Source organism: Pteronotus mesoamericanus, unplaced genomic scaffold, assembly GCF_021234165.1.
Source record: "Pteronotus mesoamericanus isolate MK-2021 breed Mesoamerican mustached bat unplaced genomic scaffold, CSHL_Meso_final scaffold_54, whole genome shotgun sequence".
Taxonomy (NCBI): Eukaryota; Metazoa; Chordata; class Mammalia; order Chiroptera; family Mormoopidae; genus Pteronotus; species Pteronotus mesoamericanus.
In genome coordinates, this window is record NW_026555321.1 from 32,359,629 (window position 1) to 32,378,866 (window position 19,238).

Sequence of the window (19,238 nt, forward strand, 5' to 3'; positions counted from 1 at the left end):
CACCTTCCTAACCCCTTCCTCCAGTACAAGAGCAGTGAAAACCTTCCAAGTAACTTCACAAATACAGCAACCAAATGAGAATTCCAGAGAGCTACTGTTTAGAAAGACTTTGATTTTATTTTGTTTTGTGTCAAACTGCCTATTCTCAGTGAGGTGAACCCCTCCTCCCCAGGAAACAAGAATGGAAACAGGGGTGCCTTCTGTGAAGTCGCAGCCTCTACAAGGCCCCAGGGAAACCCCACATAGTTCTGAGTCGGCAGGAATCCTAGCAAGGACTAGGGTGGGCAGGAGGCAGTGACAAGAGGCGTGATGGTCATCAGTCAGGAAGCTGGGGGTTGGAGAACCCTGTCCTTGGCCTTGCTCAGTTTTGGGGCTGCCATGTGCATGATGGAGATGGGGGAGAGAAGAGATTTCCCCTGACGTTGAAGCACCCCTTGGCCGGGCATGGCTTTGATTCCACTCAGGGCTCAGGTGAGAGAGAAGCATAAAACTGTTGCGGGCTGGCTGCTTCATAAGGTGCTGCTGCTGGTGCCTCGAAGCCCAACACCACGGACGAACTGCTCCAGCAGGCCCCCAATGGCACCGGAGGGACTGGGGGCAGCTGCCCGAAGCCCCACTGTGCTGCTGTATGCAGCCAAGAAAGCTGAGCGCACCTCCTGCAGCCGAGTCTCCCGTTCACTCAGGGCTGCAAGCCTATAGAGAGGGAAGAAGAACGAATGCATTATCATGGGGCAGGATCCAACATCTTAATCCTCATGCCACAATGCTTATCCTCTTGTCTTCACCAGTGCAAGACCAACACCTGTCCTGTGGTCACACTACCCTTATGGTTCAGGCCCCAAATACTTGACCCTATTCCCATCTTAAACCATTCCTCTCAGTTCTCAGGTTACTGTTCCTACCCAGGAGCAGCACCTTTTACTGGGGCACTGGTCTAACTTTCTCGGGGAAACAACCAACTCTGGATAATCTGAAAGGGGAGAAGCCAAGCAGGAGGGAGTTTGCTCCAACAGCTGTTGGCTTCCATTCCTTAATAAGAATAAGCTGAGGTACAAGTCTCACGTCTAATATAGGGAGAGACCCTAACATCAGACAACAGGCCTTGGCTGACCAAAGGTCTCAGCTTTCTTGAGGCCAGGACCTGGAGCATCCTGGGAGTAAGGCCTTGGCAGTGTCCTAGAGAGGCCCAGGGTCCTCACTGGAAATCCCCAAAGCTCTAGCTACACCTTCAGCCACTGTGGTCCCAGGTAAACAGCTAGGAAAGTACAGGCTTTTCCAGTGGTATTCTTCTTCGGATGACATATACTTTTCCTTCTCTGGCCACTACAGGCACTTATCACAGAAAGAAGAGAGAAAGCCTCCCTTTTCTCCCTGGCCTGGAACTACAAGTCAAGAAGGGGAATATGTGCATGAAAACTCAGGCTTATCAATGTGTGAATTCCATATAAGGCTATTTGACACCTTGAAGGTTTCTTGTTTCTTTTTTTAAAAAAGATTTTATTTATTTGTTTTTAGAGAAGGGAAGGGATAAAGGGAGGGAGAGAAACATCAATGCACAAGAGAAACATTGATCAGTTGCCTCTCACATGTCCCCAAACCAGGGACCTGACCAGAAATCAAACAGGCAACCTTTCAGTTTGCGGGACAACACCCAACCTACAGAGCCACACCAGTCAGGGCTTGAAGAACTCTTTAATAGAAGAGACCTGAGGTACCAGCCACATCCAGCCCTTGGACTAAAAAAGGCATGAAGTCTAGAGGTGGGAGGGACATGGAATCAGAGAAAAGGTCAGTACTCAAATGGAGGGAGACAGGTGATGCACCTGAATTAAGATGAATCCTCACGTTCCTATCCACCTAAACACAAAAACTAGCCCTGACTACTAACTTACTCCAGAATTTCCCCAAGGAGACCAATCCCTGGGTAATCCCTCTTGGGAATTTGTCATAAATAGCAGAAATGTCCGCAATTCCCAAGCCCAAATGATTTGCACCCCAGGGCCTGGGGAACAGATGGAGGTATAAAAATAAATGACAATCCTGTGTAAGTATGGGGAGAACAGATCTAGGGAAAGTAGACTGGTAGCAGTGAAGTGTGTGTGTGTCTGTTGGAGAGAGAGAAAGAAGAGGAAAGCGGGGGCGGGGGGGGGTTAGGAAGGAGGAAGTTTAAGGGAGAAAGAAAGTCAAATAGCTCTCGTAACAGCACTAAGAACATGGAGCTGATACTGGACTCCTGCAATATCATGAACAACTCCGAAGTATCTCTTGGCATTTGGGGGAGATTACTTTCTTAGGGTTTACATAGGCTGGAAGCCATGTGTGCATCTTCAGCTTTTTCTCAGAGCATATAACCAGGAGAAATTCAGATTAGTAGTTTATATTCACAGGGAACATCCAGAGGTCCATATGAGTGCATTTCTGGGAGGCAAGAGGGGGAGAGATCACAATCTATTTAGAGACGAGAAAACTGGAGTCCAGAGAGGATATGCGATCCACTTGTGGACACAGCAGGTAATGCGTAGACAGGGACTAGAGCTACAATAGTGCCATTAGCTTCTCTCAAGAGATGAGCGAATGGGCTCAAGAGAAGTCAAGGCTGACAGCCCAAGATAGAGCTGGTAAGCAGAAGAGCTAGTATTTGGACTAAAATTTCTCTGATAACTAAACCAAAGCACTGACCTCAGATGCTATGTGACCTCACCAGCAATCAACCCTGACATCACCCCCTCCATGCAGTCTTGGAGGTCATGACATCATGTAGAACCTAGCCTTCCTCTGGGAACCACCAGAACCAACTAGAATTCTAAGCTGGGAGCTCAGAGAGCTGCCCACGGTATAAACTATAGGGTCTGGGACTGGAGTTGCCCATTCTAGTGGCTAATGCCAGGTAAGTGAGGGGTGCTATTAAGCAGGGGAAAACATGTCTGTTTACTGTAGAGATTACTTAGGCCAGTGTAGCTGAAGTAGAAAGTACCTACAGAGAGGTGCAGACAACTATCTTTTTTAATCCATCAAAAATCTAAGACAGGGATCTTGTTTCTGGCTATAGTTCGAACCCCTTAAGGGCCTGGCTGCAAAGGCTGTACTAGGCACAAGTGGCATCTGAAGTCCCTGGGCTACTCCCCAGCTGCAGGGCCAGAGCCTGTGAGTGCCATCCTGGAACCCCAAGGTCCAGCCCCTGTCTGCCCGAAGCAGGGATCTTCTCAACTCCCCAGGACAATCTGCCCCCAACCTCTCAGTATCAGTAGGTATGAGCTGGATTCCGGTGGTGGGGATGAATCCCCAGTACCTTAAAGTCATTCACCCATGGTAGAGAGGGGAAGGCCTCCAGGCAGCCACAGCTGAGGGGCAGGCCAGCAGAAGCTCCCCCGGCCACCAGAGGCTCTTCCTGCACTGGCATCTATGAAGCAGCAGAGCAGGCAAGAGGCAGGGGATTGCCACAGAGGCAGCCACTCAAGTGGATATATTATCAGAGTTGGAAGCCCAGTATTGAGACTTGGATTTTATAGGCTCGGGATTTAGTATCACCATCTGTTTTTCTCCTGACCAGAGGCAAAAGCAGAAGACAAAAATGAGGAGGGGTTGGCATGCAACGCAGGGTTCTAATGGAGAAGAGCATGGCCCTAGGGCTAACCCAGCCAACATTCTGGCTCTGGGCTCCACTGTACATCTACCTTCAATTCACTTCCCCATGGTTCTGCTTTCAAAGGATTCTCCTGTCAGGCAAAGCCTTGAACAGAAATAGAATCTTCTATAGTTACAGTCCAGCCAGCTTTCCCTCAGGGTGTGCCTCAAGACACCAATGGATAGGTTTTGGAGGCAGGGGAGAGTGAAAATACATTCCAATGCATTTCCTGAGCATCCCATAAGGCCTCCTTTGTATCTCGGGTCCATAAGCAGTGAAGTATACTTAGCTAAGACACTGGGTTGGGGCAGGGATCCCAGGCCAGCTCCTGGGGACCAGCTGCTGCCTCATTCCTAACCAGCACTCTTAACTGCTCAACAGCTTTTGATATGGGCAGGGGAGCATCCTGCCTTCTCAAGCAAGACACTTACAGACAACTGTTAGGGAGCTCCTCCGGGAAGCTGAAAGGGAGAGAGGAGTCTGTGTGCAGGACAGCCCGTTCCTGAATACTGCCACAGCCTGTAACCATCTGCCAGCTGCCAAAGTCTGTGGAGAGAGAGGATCCAGGCAGGGAATGGTCCACTGATCTGGGACAGAGAGGAGAGAGAGAGGGGAGATGAGGCAGTCAGTCATATGCCTGACGGGAAGCAGTGGCGGGGCAGGGCGGGGGGGTGGGGTCAGGAGGCCATGCTGGCTCTGGGCCATGGCCACAAGGTTGTTGGTGGAGCATCTGTAAAGTCAACCGCTTTCTCCAAAAGTGCAAAGACAGCTGGAGAGGTTGTGACCAAGAAAGAAGAGTATAGACCACAAGGCAGGACCAGCTATGAGGACTGTGCTTAGTGCCAAGACTCTCAGGAACAAAAGACCAAGAGCAAAGCATGGTGACAAGAGCTTTGGGTGCTTGGTGCCAGCAACCAAAGCCTAGGACAGAGCAAGTACAATCTCAACAGCACCAAAAGGAGGTAAGCAAGGCAGGATGTCCCAGGAACCAGGGAGGCAGGATCAACCCCACATTTCCCAGCATGCAGATTGGTGGGGAGGGTGACGCAGAACCCAGGGATTGCTGAGATCCTTTCAGAGAGGTGGGAGAATCAGCCTGTGGGGAAGTGGAGGGTGGTGACCTAGATTAAGAGGTACTGGGAGCCCTGGCCCCCACTCTGTAGTGCCTTCTAGGAGCCCTAGTTTGCATTCAAAAGCACACCCAGCAAACTCACTGGCTATGCCCAGAGGGAAGGGATGAATCAGGCAGGAAACTTGACAGCTTCATCAGGCCTTTTTCACATGGAAGTTTGTGGAGTGCAGGGAGAGGAAAGTTGCATTGGCAACCTACTGCTGCCACCTCCTTCCCACTCAGAGCCAACCCCGTTCTGCCATGTCTGGGCAACAGCCCAGCCAGTAGGGATACAAGAGGAGGGGAGGAGATAGGGATACATCAAACAAAGGCCCTTCCATCAACTACCCCATATCCCAGTCCCCAGAGATGCATCATCTTTTGATGCTTGACCCTTTATTCTTTATTTCAAGAATAGCAGAAGGTGCTCCTGTAGGGACCCAGAAACAGAGCAGAAACATGAATCGTGGTATAGGAGGTGGGGAACAGAGAAAAACATTCATTGACCTCAACCCACCCAGTTGGCTGACGTAAGGGGCTCCTAGTCTGAGGCAACAGTTCCCGACACCAGCCACACCAGGCTGACCTTATCCTCAAGCAGATGCCACCTGAATGCAGCTCTAGGCAGACACTGCTTTTCTACTGATCATTAACTATCCCCATTTTACAGACAGAAATGGCAGCCCAGACAAGTAAAGATACTTGCCCCAAGTGCCACAGCTAGTGAGTATAAGAGATTTTTAAAGCCAAGTTTGATTACAGATTTATCCTACAACAGAACCACCTTGAAACAAGGGAAAACAGATGGCTCTCTACGTTAAAGCCACCCTGAATCGGAACCTCCTGTAACAGAGACTTGCCACATTCATCATTCTTGCTAAACCCCAGAAGGTGTGTGACAGCATTAGAGACGAGAATAGGACATGGTCTGCTACCTGGTGGAAGCCCCTAGCACCCAGGAAAGCAGGGAGGCCTTGTTTCTAGATGGAGAAACTTGGTAGAGCTCATGCAGTCTGTAAATCAAAGAGACAAGCCATATGCCATAGTCAGGCACATGCCCAGTGCTTCCTCCAGGTCATGCTGGCGCCTTCAGTCTGCGGTCAGCCTGGCTCTGCAAATCTCATCTACTGTTCAAACTTTAGGGTAGTTTCTTTTCCAGTTTTAGTGGTTTGTGGAAAAAACAATTCCTAAACACCAGAGCCGATGCTGAGAAGAAGGGATGCTGAGTAGAAGAGGCTGGGCAGAATGAAGCACTCCTGGGGCAAGGACCAGGGGGGTTTCTTAAGTCCCAACATTATTCCCCCATGGCTACCAGAGACTCACACTGCCGATGGGAAAATAGTAGACAGATGGAATGTGGTTAGAGAGGTTCCCTGCTAGGATTCCTGGTTTCCTAGGCTAGTCACTTCCCTTTATTTCCCCAGTGTCCAGCAGGTAGCACCACCAGGCAAGAGCTGCACCTGAAGCAGTCAGGGGACAGCTGTGGGATGGAATAGGCAGTACAGACAACATCAGGGGACATGATCCCAGGGGACATGAAGCCATCTCAGCAAGCAGCAATCTTTCGCATCTTTTTCAAGAATGAGCATACAGGCTCTAAATGAGTCTTCCTACTTGAAGCTTTTGTCAAAGGGTTGCAAAAAAACCATTCAGCTCCTGCATTTGAGAGCAAGGGGCTGTGCTAAGCAGAGAAGTGCTTATAAGTGCCAGTTTGCATTAGCTGGCTATAGGGGATACCTAAAAATGAAAGGAAATAGTCACCAGTAGGGAGCACTTGTATCTATCTAGTGAAAGGGAAACTTTTCACTAAAGGTGAAGAAAAACAGGAAGAGAGGGAGGAAAAGAGGGAGGAAGAAAAAGAGTCTTAATACACATGTAATTCAACCATTTTTAATGAGACCCCCTACTCTTTTGCCCCATACCCTTACTCAGGCAGAGTAGCAGACAAACAGAGCAACAAAAAGGGGCGATGTTTGAGCCCCACCCCCTCTAATATCCAGTCTAGAGAACTGGAGAGAACATGAGGCTAAACTATCTTCAAACTGCAGAACTGGAGCCAATGTTGCTTCTAAGGTCACCTGTTCACATCCCTGTGGCTCAGAGGGCCCAGGAGGTTGGCTTCTTGGCAACGTTTCACTCCTTTAGATGGATATAGCCGAGGCCATCTTCACAGCGTCAAAAAGGCTGCAGCTTCCACCTTCCCTCCACCTCCTTCCAGATACCCGCTGCGGGCCAACTCAGGCAGGTGTCTTTAGATAGTCCTTTTTGCAAGGAGGTAGAAGAATACCCATCCAAGCAGAACTGGCCCAACCCACACAGCTGTGGTAAAAAGAAACAGATCTTGCTCGGCCTTTTACTTGCCCAGTGCCCTGACATGGCCCACTGGCCTTCAGATATGTGACTAGTAAGGACAGGCTCTTAACTACAGGAACAGTTTACTGAGCATTTGTAGAAAAGATAAGTATTTACTATGTATCAGGTATTTCACTCTGTTACCTCATTTAAAACCAAACTTATGGGGGCCAGGATCATTACTCCCATTTTAAAGATAGAATTCAAAAAACTGAGCTCACAACCACAATAGGAGAGTGCATATAGCCCACACAGGGGGTGCACCTGGAGCACCCAGCTTGGGTGACTGGGTAGGCTGTGCCACTGGGCCCTACAGGACACCTACTACATTAAGGCCATTCTATCAAGACTGGAAGATGAAGCAGCTCTTCTTAATACACAGAAACAAATATGGGGAGGCAGCCAAAATGGGGAGACAACGGATCATGCCCCAAATGAAAGAGCAGAACAAAACTTCAGAAAAAGTACTAAATAAAGTGGAGGCAAGCAGTCTACCAGATGCTCAGTTCAAAACTCTGCATATAGGATGCTAAGTGAACTTATTGAAGAGTAGTGAGAACTTGAACAAAGAGGTAGAAAACAAGAATGGAGATAGAAAACAAAGAACCAGTCAGAAATGAAGACTATAATAACTGAAATGAAGAATATGTTACAGGGAATCAACAATAGAGCAGTGAAGCAGAGGATTCAATCAGCAATTTGGAATTTAAGGAAGCAGAAAATATGCATTCAGAACAGCAAAAAGAAAAAAAGAATTTAAAAAAATGAAGATAGTTTAAGGAGTCCCTGGGACAACCTCAGGTATACCAATATTCACATCTTGGGGGTGCTGGAAGAAAACAGAGGGCACGGAATTGAGAACCTATTTGAAGAAATAATGACTGAGAACTTCCCTAACCTGGTGAAGGAAAAAGATATATAAGTCCAGGAAGCAGAGAGAGTTTGAAACAAGATGAACCCAAAGAGGCCCACACCAAGATACATAATTAAAAAGCCAGATTAAAGAGAGAGATAGAATCTTAAAAGAAGCAAGAGAAAAATAGTTACCTACAAGGGAGCTCCTAGAAGACTGTCAGCTGACTTCTCAACAGAAACTCGGCAGGCCAGAAGGGAGTGGTATGTAATATTCAGTTATGGAAAGCAACGATCTACAAACAAGACTACTCTACCCAGCAAAGCTATAATTTAGAATCTAAGGACATATAAAGAGCCCCCCAGACAAGAAAAAGCTGAAGGAGTTCATTACCACAAAACTACTACTACAAACAATGCTAAAGGATCTTCTTTAAGGAAAAAAAAAGGATAAAAAAATGAAAAATAAAGTCACAATAAAAACATATTAACACTTACTTTAAATGGAAATAGATTAAATATTCCAATCAGAAATCATACAGTGGCTGAATGGATAACAAAACAATATCCTTACATATGCTCTCTATAAGAGACTCACCTCAGATCAAAAGACATACACAGACTGAAAGTAAAGGGATGGAAAAAGATATTTCATGAAAATGGTAACAAAGAAAAAGCTGGGGTAGCAATACTTATACCAAACAAAACAGACTTTCTTTTTTGTCAGAATCAATTCTTTTCTTTTTCATTCGAATTTACTGGGGTGACACTGGTCTGCAAAACCATACAGGTTTCAAGCATACAGCTCAATAAAACATCACCTGCACACTGCATTGCGTGCCTACTGCCCCAAGCAAAGGCTTTCCTTTCCCATTTCCCCACCTTTGCTCACCTCCACCTACCCTCTGGCTATCACCCCACTGTTCTGTGTGTGATATACATGTAAGTTTTTTTTTTGTTTAATCACTTTCACCTTCTTTCACCCAACCCCCTACCTCCCTTCCCCTCTGACAGCTGTCAGTCTGTTCCATGTATCCATGCTTCTGTTCCTACAGACAAAATAGACTTTAAAACAAAGGCTATAACGAGACAAAGGAGAACCCAGCAATTCCATTTCTGACTATTTATCCAAAGAAACCCAAATCACTACATTGAAAAGACACATGCATCCATATGTTCATTACAGCATTATTTATAATAGCCAAGATTTGGAAGCAACCTAGGTGTCCATCGATAGATGAATGGATAAAGAAGTGGTACTTATATATAATGAAATATGACTCAGCCATAAAAAAGAAAAAAAGGAAACGTAGCCATAAGCAACAACATGGATGGATTTAGGGGGTATTGTGCTAAGTGAAATAAGTCAGCCAGAGAATGACAAATGCCATATGATTTCACTTCTATGTGGAATCTAAAAAACCAAATAAACGAGCAAGCAGGCCAGAAACAGACTCATGGATACAGGAAACATTCTGAAGGTTGCCAGATGGCACCAGGGCTGGGGGCGTTGGGAGGAGTGGGTGAAAAAGGCGAAGGGGTTGAGAAGTACAAATTGGTAGTTACAGGATAGTCATGGCGATGTAAAGTACAGCATAGGAAATATAGTCAATAATATTGTAATAACTATGTATGATGTTAGATGGGTACTAGATTTAGCAGGGTGATCACTTTGTCAGTTATATAAATGTATAATCACCGGGCTATACACCTGAAACTAATATTGTATGTCAACCATGATTAAAACAAAAAAATATTATTAAAAATTTAAAAACAGCTCCGACTTGGTAGGTCAATTGTTTAGAGCATCATCCCGATGAGCCAAGGGTACAGGTTCGGTCCCTGGTCAGGGCACATAAAAGAAACCACTGCATGCATAAGTAAACAGAACGACAAATTGATGTTTAAACAAAAACAACAAACAAAACAAAAAGAGATGGGACTGTAATGCATTTAGAATCCTGCCCATCAAAAACACATCAAAATAGGCCAAAGTTTGGCAATATGGCTAAATTTTCATTTCTAAAATTCATTGAAGTAAAACTCCCCATTCTCCTCTGAAACCATATAAATCAGACATATAAATCAAGGCCTGGCAAATAAACAAAAGAATCTGAGCTCAGAAGGGAAGTGATTTTTTCCAAGTCAAAAAGCTAGAAGTGGCAAAACTGGGAGTGAAACCCAGGTCTCACCAAAGGCCATCCTAATAACGGGTGATAAGGACCTCAGGGACTGGTTCAGTGACGGACACATACTTCAAACTGGAATAAAGCATAGAACTTCTGATCTATGGCTGGAAAAGAGGTATGTGATCCCTGGATATGAGAAAGGAAGCAGAGTGTCCCAGCAGTGACCGGCCACCATTAGGGAAGTTGGACAGAAGACAAAGATAGATATAGAAAGAGGCAAGAGGAAAGAACCAAAGGCTGCCTTTTCCACTGGATTTCTCCATATGGAGCAATATTTTCCTTTACTGTTTAAACTATGAAGTGCCAAGTCTGAGGTCATGCCAGGAATCAATATTTGAGCCAAGATCCAGAATCCTAGACTTTGAGGGGAACAGATGTTACCTAATCTACACACCTGCCCCTCACCAACCCCCAAGCCTCCAGATGATGATCACACAACCTCTACCTGAGTGAATACCTCCAGGAATGGGGCCTTAAGGGAAGAACACTTCAGTTTCAACAAGGTCCTGAATTCACAGAGCAACTGACTTCAGAGATTGCTAGAATGGGACTTCTTACCACATGTGAAAAAACAAACATCACTTTCTCCCAGCTTGGCCTTTAACCATGGGCACATGCGTGTATGCATGCATGTGACTCAACCAGGGACCACTGCATTTCTGCATAAGTCCAAGAAGAGGTCTTTATGGGGGCTCCAGGTTTTCTCCTCAGGGTCTCAAGCTGGCAATGCCTTTAGGCTTCTCATTCATCGCTGGTCTGGAGCCGTGGCCCCATGCAAGAACACATCAAACATGGGACATGAACCCTGTGTATTACACAAAGCAATCTTGTTTCTCTGTTTCATTAAACACAACCTGGGACAGAGCTCACTGCTCTTAATGAGCAGGTAGTAGGTGGTGCAGGATTGGGGAAGAGCAGCTGGCTGGGCGACAGAGTTGGTTCTTATGTTGCTACTTAGCTATTTAACCAGGCTGTTAGGTGACCCTCAGCCAAGTTCAAAGGTTCTTCAGGCAGCTTGTCTTCATGTTGGGCTCAGTGATGGCACCATTTTTCCTCAGGCATTGACAGTGCTATGCTACCAACTCCCCACCCTAAGGATTTCTGACTGAAGCAGAGACCAAGGCCACACAGAACTGGGCCACTACTAATGGCAGCTAATTATGCAAAAAAACCCCACCAGTCTTTCTGGTGAGGGGTATGAGTTAGGGCTAGGTAAGAAGCAGTACCCCCACAGAAGTTTCTTCCCAACCCATCACTTACTTCTTCACTTTGAACAAAGCTTTACTGATTCCTTTTATAGGGAAGCCTGCCTTAGAAGAGAATTTGGGAATCTGAAGCACATGAAACCCAGGGAATTCACATTATGCGAGGAATTTTGGCTGTCACAGATAGCTTTTCCAAAGGGTTTCTTTCCATAAAGTCCCCCCTACTGCACTAAAAAGCTGATTGGCTATTGTTACCTAAGAGAGGCAGGGAAGCTAATGACAGGATCCCTCAGGCACTTTAAGATACAAGAGACTAAATTAATTTTAATGTTAATGGAAATACATAATTAGAATGCTCCAAATCTGAGTAATCTAGTCTTTCAAAACCTCTGGCAAACAGGCATCCAATCCAGAACCTTGTTGCCTGGCCAGCCCCGTCAGGCTCCGAGTGGGCATTCCCAGAATAGCGCAGCAGAGTCATCAAACACCTCACAGCAGCCCACCTCATGCCTTTCCAAAGCTCTGTGTCCTATTTTGGACCAGCTGTCCCAGCCTCAATCAGGCCCTGGAACAAAGGGCTGAGAAGTCAGAGGATACCCCAACCCGGCTCAGCCTCTGAGGGAGTGGCCTTAGTTGCTATCCTGTACTGGCCGTAAGAGTCTGAGCCCCACGGTCAAGCGGACAACCACCGGTGAGACTCAGGGAAACTATCACAAGATTTGAAAGTAGGCTCTTTTGGTAGGAATATGCGAAAGATCAAAAGCAAGGGTGTGAGAAGAGGTGATGGATTGCTGCCTCAGCAGGGGAACCCCCAGCAGCTGGACAGTTAACACCAGGGCAGGGCCAGAGAGGACAAGAGCAATCTTCTGGTTTCCCTCCCAGTTGTCCAGCAACACTGCATGGGCAGAAAAGGAGACAGAGATGATGAGCAAGAGCTCTATCCCAGAATGGCCAGGGTCATACAGCGTTGCAGCAGCCCTGCACCTGCCTCTGGAAAGCTGGGCATGCAGACAAAGGTGGCGTGGCAGTGGGCATATAGAGGATGGGAACAAGCACAGGTATGCGAACTTGCTGCCTAGCACAATCTCTGCTCAGCCCCTCTGTCCCTCCAAACCTTCTGTTGGGTCAGAGGGGTTGTGGTCTTTGTTTAATAGACTCACTACCGCATTGGCAGGCATGTTAGTGCTCCAAGTTAAGGGAGCACTAACCAGATGGTAATGAGAGGAGAGTTCCAGAAGTTTCAAGTTTCTCTTGTTTAATATGCTTGTGACTTTGGGGCTCCTTGTTTCCTTCTTGGTACAGGCTTATTACAATAAAGGCTTGAAACTCTGGGAGAGCTGGGCTCAAATCCAGGGTGGACTTCAATGCTCACACTCTTTTTGCTAAATGCCTGTTTCTCCCTAGAATTTATTAAGAACTTCTTAAGTCTTGCACTGCTTTGTTTTCTCCAGAAGGGTCAGGCATTCTCAAGGCTTTAGAAAACAAAGCAATGCACAGAACTCTTTCCCTGAGAGTATGACTTCGAAAAAATGGTATGGGTTCAGCTCAGAAATGCTTTCTGCAAGTGCCGGACCATCCCTCAAAGCTAAGCCCTTGCACATGCTCAGCTTTAATTGCATCTAGGAAACATCATTCCTGCAGCAACTCCAGCTACACCTGTCCATCATGGCTGAGCTGCTCCCATTCCAGGTAAGCACAGTCTCCTGAGGTTTACCCCAGCCAAGCACATCTGGCCTAGTTCCCTATTATCTGTTCTTCTCACTGCTCCACCAATTCAGACACAGAATGTGAGTGCCAGAAGGGACTCAAAGGATCTAGATTCATCTCTTTAATGAGAATGTGAGGTCCACAGGGAAGGGGGTAAGGTAGTGGGCTGAGACCTACCAAAGGCAACAGGTGAAGGCAGCCCCAACTCACATCACAACCGCTATGCCTTCTGAATTCACCATCTGCCAGGGCTCCAGGAAGGAGTCTCAAACCACTCTACAAACCAGCTCTTGCTCTGTACCCAAACATTAACCCATCCTCCAAATAGTGAGTTGGCCTGCAAGCTTGCCAATTCCCTCTGGTCTCCTGGGTCTAGTGCCCACCAAGCCACATGCCAGGAACCCTGTCCTAAGACAGCACCTGAGGCACCTCCTCAGGTGCTGGAACCCCACACTCCAGTCTTATTAAGAGGTGGGGGGAGGGCTAGCTACCTCCACCATTAGAGGTTTTGGAGCTCCTCACCTGGCTTTGGGGACCTCCAGGGGACTGCTACCTATCCTGAAAAAGTTGTCAGAATGGTTTGAGGAGGAGGAGCTGGAAGACTTGGCTTCTACCAGCCCCTGATGGGAAGGCAGGCGGTCCTCTGAGGGCTGTGGCCGGTTCCAGAGCACACTCTGTGGAGAGGATGAGTGGCTTTTCCTCCTGCAGTGAAAAGAGGAGGACTGTTGGCCAAGGGGCTGCCCCAGGCAAGCCCTACTTTTACCAAATCTCAGGGCCCAATCTTAACTTCCGGTGGGAAAGTGCCACGTGGGAATGGCATATACCAGTGCTCCCTTAGACTCAGCCACGGGCAGCAAGAGTCGAGTCTTCATGGAAGGGCTGTGGAATCCAAATCATACCTAGTTGTCTCACAGCACATGCTAGAAAACAGATCCTTAACTAACAGTTCAGTAACTGCCCCTCCCTCCAAATGTTATACAAAATCTTGAGCCATTTGTCTAGGGAGAAAGTCATTAGGTTCTCAGATTTCATCGGATTCTCAAAGGAGTTGACTTAACCAAGTCCCCAGTTCCCAATCATCACTTTGTACTCACCTCTTCTCGTTTTCTTCTTCTTTCTAAACTCCCCCCACTTCCCAGTCAAATAATACAAGGGAGCTCCCCCAGGGAGTCCCTTCAACATTTAGCCTTCCCTCACCCAGCCCTGTCGCTTCTTCCTTGATTTCACAACCAGCCCCAGCCCTTCGTGCTCCTGGGCCACCACTGGCAGTGCCCCTCACCAACCAGATGGCTGGCCTCAAAGGCCCAGAAGAGACAGCAGGGCATGGAGCTGTGCTCTCAGCCCTACTGCCAGGGGCCCCTTTGTTCCTGGGACTCCCTGGAGCTGGTGACCTTGGGCCACAGCTGTGAGCAAGCTTAGTTCCAGCCTGGCCCCTCACCAAGCTGCTTGAGTCTGTGCTCCTGCAGTGACCAGCTCCACGGCCTCATAGGTAAAGCTCCCAGTGGCTCCTGGGGAGCTCTCCATGACCAGAGAGAAGTCGCTGCCAAGGCTGGTGGTGCTGCCACGGTCCTTTCGTCCTGAAAGAGGCCAAGGCCATCTGTTCAGCACATTATCTTCTCCCACTACTGGTCCCCCACCTCTTCCACACCATACAACTGGAGAAAGAAGCTTCTAGAAAAAAACAATTCCTGTGTGGTCCATAGTGAGAAAGAGGCCTAGAGGAAGGGAAATCTGCTGGGGCCTGTGACTCACTCAGCATGCAGATATCTTCCAGAGTGAAGCCTGCATCCCGGGCTGGTAAACTCTTCCTCCTATAAACAGAACCCAGAATGGTGAATTCCACGTTGGGCTGGGGTCTTCCTTGACCCCTCACCCCCATGCCGCTCACCTGGAAAGAAGCTTTAACTCACTGGCAACTCATGGAGACAGGTCCTACCCTAGAGTGTTGCAAAATCCCAGAACCACTTCTGGGAGATCAGCAAAGCCTGCCTCTTCCCTGTCTGCTTGGCTCCTTAGAGGTCAAATCTGGCCAAACACACTAGGAGCTTGAATTTGGAAAGGGAACTCAGAAAAGACACCTGCTCTCAGAGGGGTCCTAAGGCAACCGCCAAGCAAGACTCCTGCATTCCCCAGTCTGGGAGCAGACTGCTCCACGGTGACGGGCTGCACAGGGGTGCAGACACACCTTAGAGAAGCCCGGGGTCGAGGGTGGTGGCAACTATCCATCCAGGCAGAAGAACTGGCTGCTGTGGCTGGGCTGTGGGGAGTTACAAGTCTTCCTGTCCTTGGGCTGGCTTTTCTACAGCACAGCATCCTATTCTCCTAGTTAGGAAAAGCCACTTATCTGCCCCAAAACCTCTCCAACAGTATGACTGCAGGCTGATCCCAGCCCTGCCTCACAGGCAGAACAGCCTCTTTACCCAGCAGCCCTCACCAGGGACCCCTACCCTGGCCTCAGAGGGTACGCGTGGAAAAGAAGGCCGGCATGCCAAGCGAGCAGGGAAGCAGGGCAGGGATAAGATGGCAAATACGACCCTGCCCGCCCCAGAATGGCCCTTCCACGAGTGCCTTGGCACAGTGTGAAAGCAGGCTTCTCCTTACCTCTGTGTCTTCAGAGAAGAGAACTCCTCAGAGATGATGTGCTTCAAAAAATTGAAGCAGAAGAAGAAAATCTGAAGAGACAATAAAACAGCACACATGAAAAGAAAGCCTTCTCCAGAGAGAAGAATCTAGGTGGCAGAATGCCCAGGAAAGGGCAGCCAGCCACCCTGGTCAACCCTCTGCAGGGCAGCAGCCCTGTGCGGGTGACCCTGCTGCTGTTCTGGTCTGTAAATCGTGTGGGTGTAGAGCGAGGGCTTAGCAGGCTGGGCAAGTGCACTTGGCTGGGGCAAGGAAGAAAGGGATCGTATTTTCTTCCCGGGAATGCAAGAAGGTAAGCCAGGGACTTTTCAAACTCTTCATACTTAACATGCATGATCTCAAGCTATTGAAAAGGATGAAGAGCACAGCATCTTCTCCCTTCAGCCTCTCCTAAGAACCCCAGGGAGAGAAGCTAACAGAGAACGACAGCTGGGAGAGGTTTTGAGACAAGGAGATTAAATGAACACAAATTAAGGAACACAACGGTAGGGAAAGGGATAAGATTTTTTGTAGGGGGCGATGCCCAGAAATAGTGGCTCAGGAGAAGCAGGGGTGAGGGGCAGCCAGGGCCTAGCCCCTGCTCTGCTTAGGTGCTATGAGGGCCAGGTCTAAGTCTGAGGTGGGCACAGACAGAAGCAGGTTCCTGACCTCTAGCCAGAGCCCCGCCACCCTTCTGCCTTTCAGCCATCGCCCTAATCGGATGGACTTCCATTAAATGCACAAAAGGCATAGTCTTTGCAGTTTTTAAAACTCCCCAGTGATTCTGACAGGTATGGTCCATGTTCCCCTCATGGTATCCCAGAACCCCATATGATATCCTCAAAAAAAAAAAGGGGGGGGGAGGGCATCCAGTCAGTATGAAAATGTTGTTACATAAAATAGAATTAGACAGGTGTTTTCACCCAAGACTTTTTAGTCTTCAATATGCTAAGGTGCTGTGAACCTCAAAAGACAAGGGAGGGGAACAGAATACTATTTAATAGGCCTCAGTTTTTTTAAAACATCAATTTAAAAAAAAAAATGTCACGTTTAATCTGCCAGATACATAAGTTGGACTTGTGGGGCATGTTTTGCCTGGGTGCTGCACAGCAAACAGAGGTTTCTTGAAATGATCATTGGTAAGGTCAGGAATGGGCCTGGTCCGAAGGGTGGCAACGGGGCAGGGAAGGGCAGAGAGGCCCCAGTGAGAGGGGACTGGCCAGGCATGAGCCATGACCTTCAGGGATCCAGGGGTACAGGCTCACCTTGAAGTTAGCACCCAGGCAACAGAGGCTGGTTGTTGCAACCACACCAGCAGCTGCCCCCAGCACAACCGCTCCCTACTGTGCAATCTACTGGACAAATGGAAGCTCTCATATCCCAGCCTCCCAGGAACCCCCAACAAAGGTTATGAATTATAAAAACAGCAAAAACATTTGAATGGTTACATATGAAATGCTGTCCTGCATCTTTCTGTCTCAAAGATAGCAGCTGCCCCCTCCCCTCAGCCCCCTACCACCCACTATCCCTACCTACCATCTCCCCTCATACCCCCACACCAAGATGAAGAGGAGGCCCCAGGCCAGGGGGGCTCCTCATCTTGTGAGGCTGTTGCAGCAGAAAGCCATCAATATCTTCAGTGTCTGGTGGGGGTAAGAGAAAAGCCCATACCCTGAAAACCAACCCTCAGCTGAGGAGAGCCTCTTGTATATGCTGAGAGATGGCCAGGGTTTAAATCCAGACCCCACTGGGCTCAGCCTCACCTTCTGCAGAGACCCTCTGAAGGCAGAATCTGGCCTGCACTGGGGATGGGGGAAACAGCATGGAGGAAGGATGTCCTGGAGGGCCAGTGAGTCTCAAAATGAGACTGCAAAGGGGTTTTACGTGCAGATTACAGTGCCAAAGTCAATGTTTCTAACAAAGTTCAGAGAGGCCTCTGAGGAACTGGCTTATGAGCTCTGCAGCCCTGGCAGATGCAGTAAGTGCTTGGAAGAGATTTGGAAGGGGCAGGGAGAGCTATGAGGGAGGAACAAAAGGAGACACAAGGTAAGATGCCTGGAAAAGAAAGCAGCCTCAGGAGAGGGAGGAAGGTGCTTCAAGAAGGTAAGGGGGGTAGCAAGGGGGCAGAAGAAAAAGAACTAACACTGCATGGTGGCTGCCATGCCGGGCATATGGACTCATCCTCTTTGTGAGGCAGCAGGATGGACAGCAGGAGACTCAAGGTTAATCACATTACCCAAGGTCACCCAGGTAGTAAGTGGGACAACTCGGACTCAAACTCAGGTCTGACTCTAGGTCTGTGTTTGGGGAAAACAAGGATATTAAAGAGGCAAAGACTGTGAAAAGCAGCAAAAAAGATGGGTGTGGAGAGGTCAGAGTAGACAGGGGGAAGGGGCAACCCCAAGGCAGGAAGGAGATCCTGGAGCCCAGCTGGCCCTGCCTGGTCTGGGGCTGGGCTGGTGGTGAGAAGCAGGGCAGGACCCTGGTTGCATGGATACCCCCGGGACTTAGAAGTTGCTGAGTGGGTGCGATGAGAGGAGAGAGGGCAGGGAAGAGCACCTGGTTTTAGCTGTAAGGATGAGGGGGATGGAAAAGGACTTGTAAATTGGCTCCAGAGCTGAATGGAGAAAACAAGGTCAGCTCTAAGAAGGATGGCAGCAAAAATGGGAAAAGGAGTGACACGCGAAGGTCACAGGCAGTGTGTGGGCAGCGCTACCTCCACAGTGCAGGACAGGGACCCGGGCTCAGACCAGGGGTTGTGGTGCTAGTGCTTCTCCTCCCCTGCCGCCTAATCCCAGAGGACACCAGGAAGGGACCGTCCCCTTAAGTGTGGATACCAAACAGACCATCATCCTGTCCCTCTTGTGGGTAAAAAGTCCAAGCTCTTGGGGCCCTGGCATGTGCTCGCAGACTGTGAACAGTACCCACCTCCTCTCCTTTACTGAGCCGATCTACCAACATGTGCCTGCAACAAAAAGGCAAGGAGGTCACAGTGAGTAGCACCGAGACAGGTAGGCAAAGGGGGACCCAAGTCACAGCGACCTCAGACACTGTCACAGAAGCCACTACACACATGTACACACAGAAATGTAGTTTTCATGGTATCCCCCCCACCCAAAGCCTGGTATTCCCCAAAGGCTTACCCAAAGAGGAACCAATCATAGGCCACTGTTAGGTAGAGGATCTCAGCAGGCTTTAGGGACGTGTGGATGAGCCCATCCTGGAAGAGACGGGGATGACATGCCAAGATCAAAAAGATGCCTCCCCGAGACAGGGACCCTTCCTGCTTCCAGAGGCTGAACCACAACTATAAACTCAGTGGCAAGGCTGCCCACCAGCCCCCCAGAAATGGAGTTAAACACAACACTTCACTCTAAATCCCTACTTTCTGGAGATAGTCCTAATGCCCCCGAAGGGTAGTTCTTGGTACGGGCCTCTGAGTGCTCCCTGACCCTCCACCCAGCCCATCCATACTCACAGCCCACAAAGAAAGGCGCAGAAGAGAGATGAAGAGGGGGGTCCGATCCCAGCCTGAGATACAGTGTACTAGCAGCCCGCTGTCATCTACTCAGGAACCC

General features: G+C 48.5%; 1 protein-coding gene across 7 annotated transcripts in view; it reads right to left on the reverse strand.

Moving 5' to 3' along the window:
• Positions 1-118: 118 nt before the first annotated feature.
• The window catches only part of MTMR14 (myotubularin related protein 14), a 50,145-nt gene continuing 31,025 nt past the window's right edge, over positions 119-19,238 (reverse strand). For 2 of the 7 annotated variants that reach the window (XM_054595494.1, XM_054595492.1), the window contains 9 exons: positions 19,139-19,224; positions 18,804-18,880; positions 18,589-18,625; positions 15,643-15,713; positions 14,794-14,852; positions 14,480-14,618; positions 13,564-13,743; positions 4,057-4,212; positions 119-693 (listed from right to left, as the gene is read on the reverse strand). In XM_054595494.1, coding sequence (XP_054451469.1) covers positions 510-693; positions 4,057-4,212; positions 13,564-13,743; positions 14,480-14,618; positions 14,794-14,852; positions 15,643-15,713; positions 18,589-18,625; positions 18,804-18,880; positions 19,139-19,224 — 989 coding nt within the window. In that variant the 3' untranslated portion in view covers positions 119-509. The remainder of the gene's footprint in view (positions 694-4,056; positions 4,213-13,563; positions 13,744-14,479; positions 14,619-14,793; positions 14,853-15,642; positions 15,714-18,588; positions 18,626-18,803; positions 18,881-19,138; positions 19,225-19,238) is intronic. The other 5 variants (XM_054595496.1, XM_054595495.1, XM_054595499.1 and 2 more) reach the window with 3 other exon arrangements.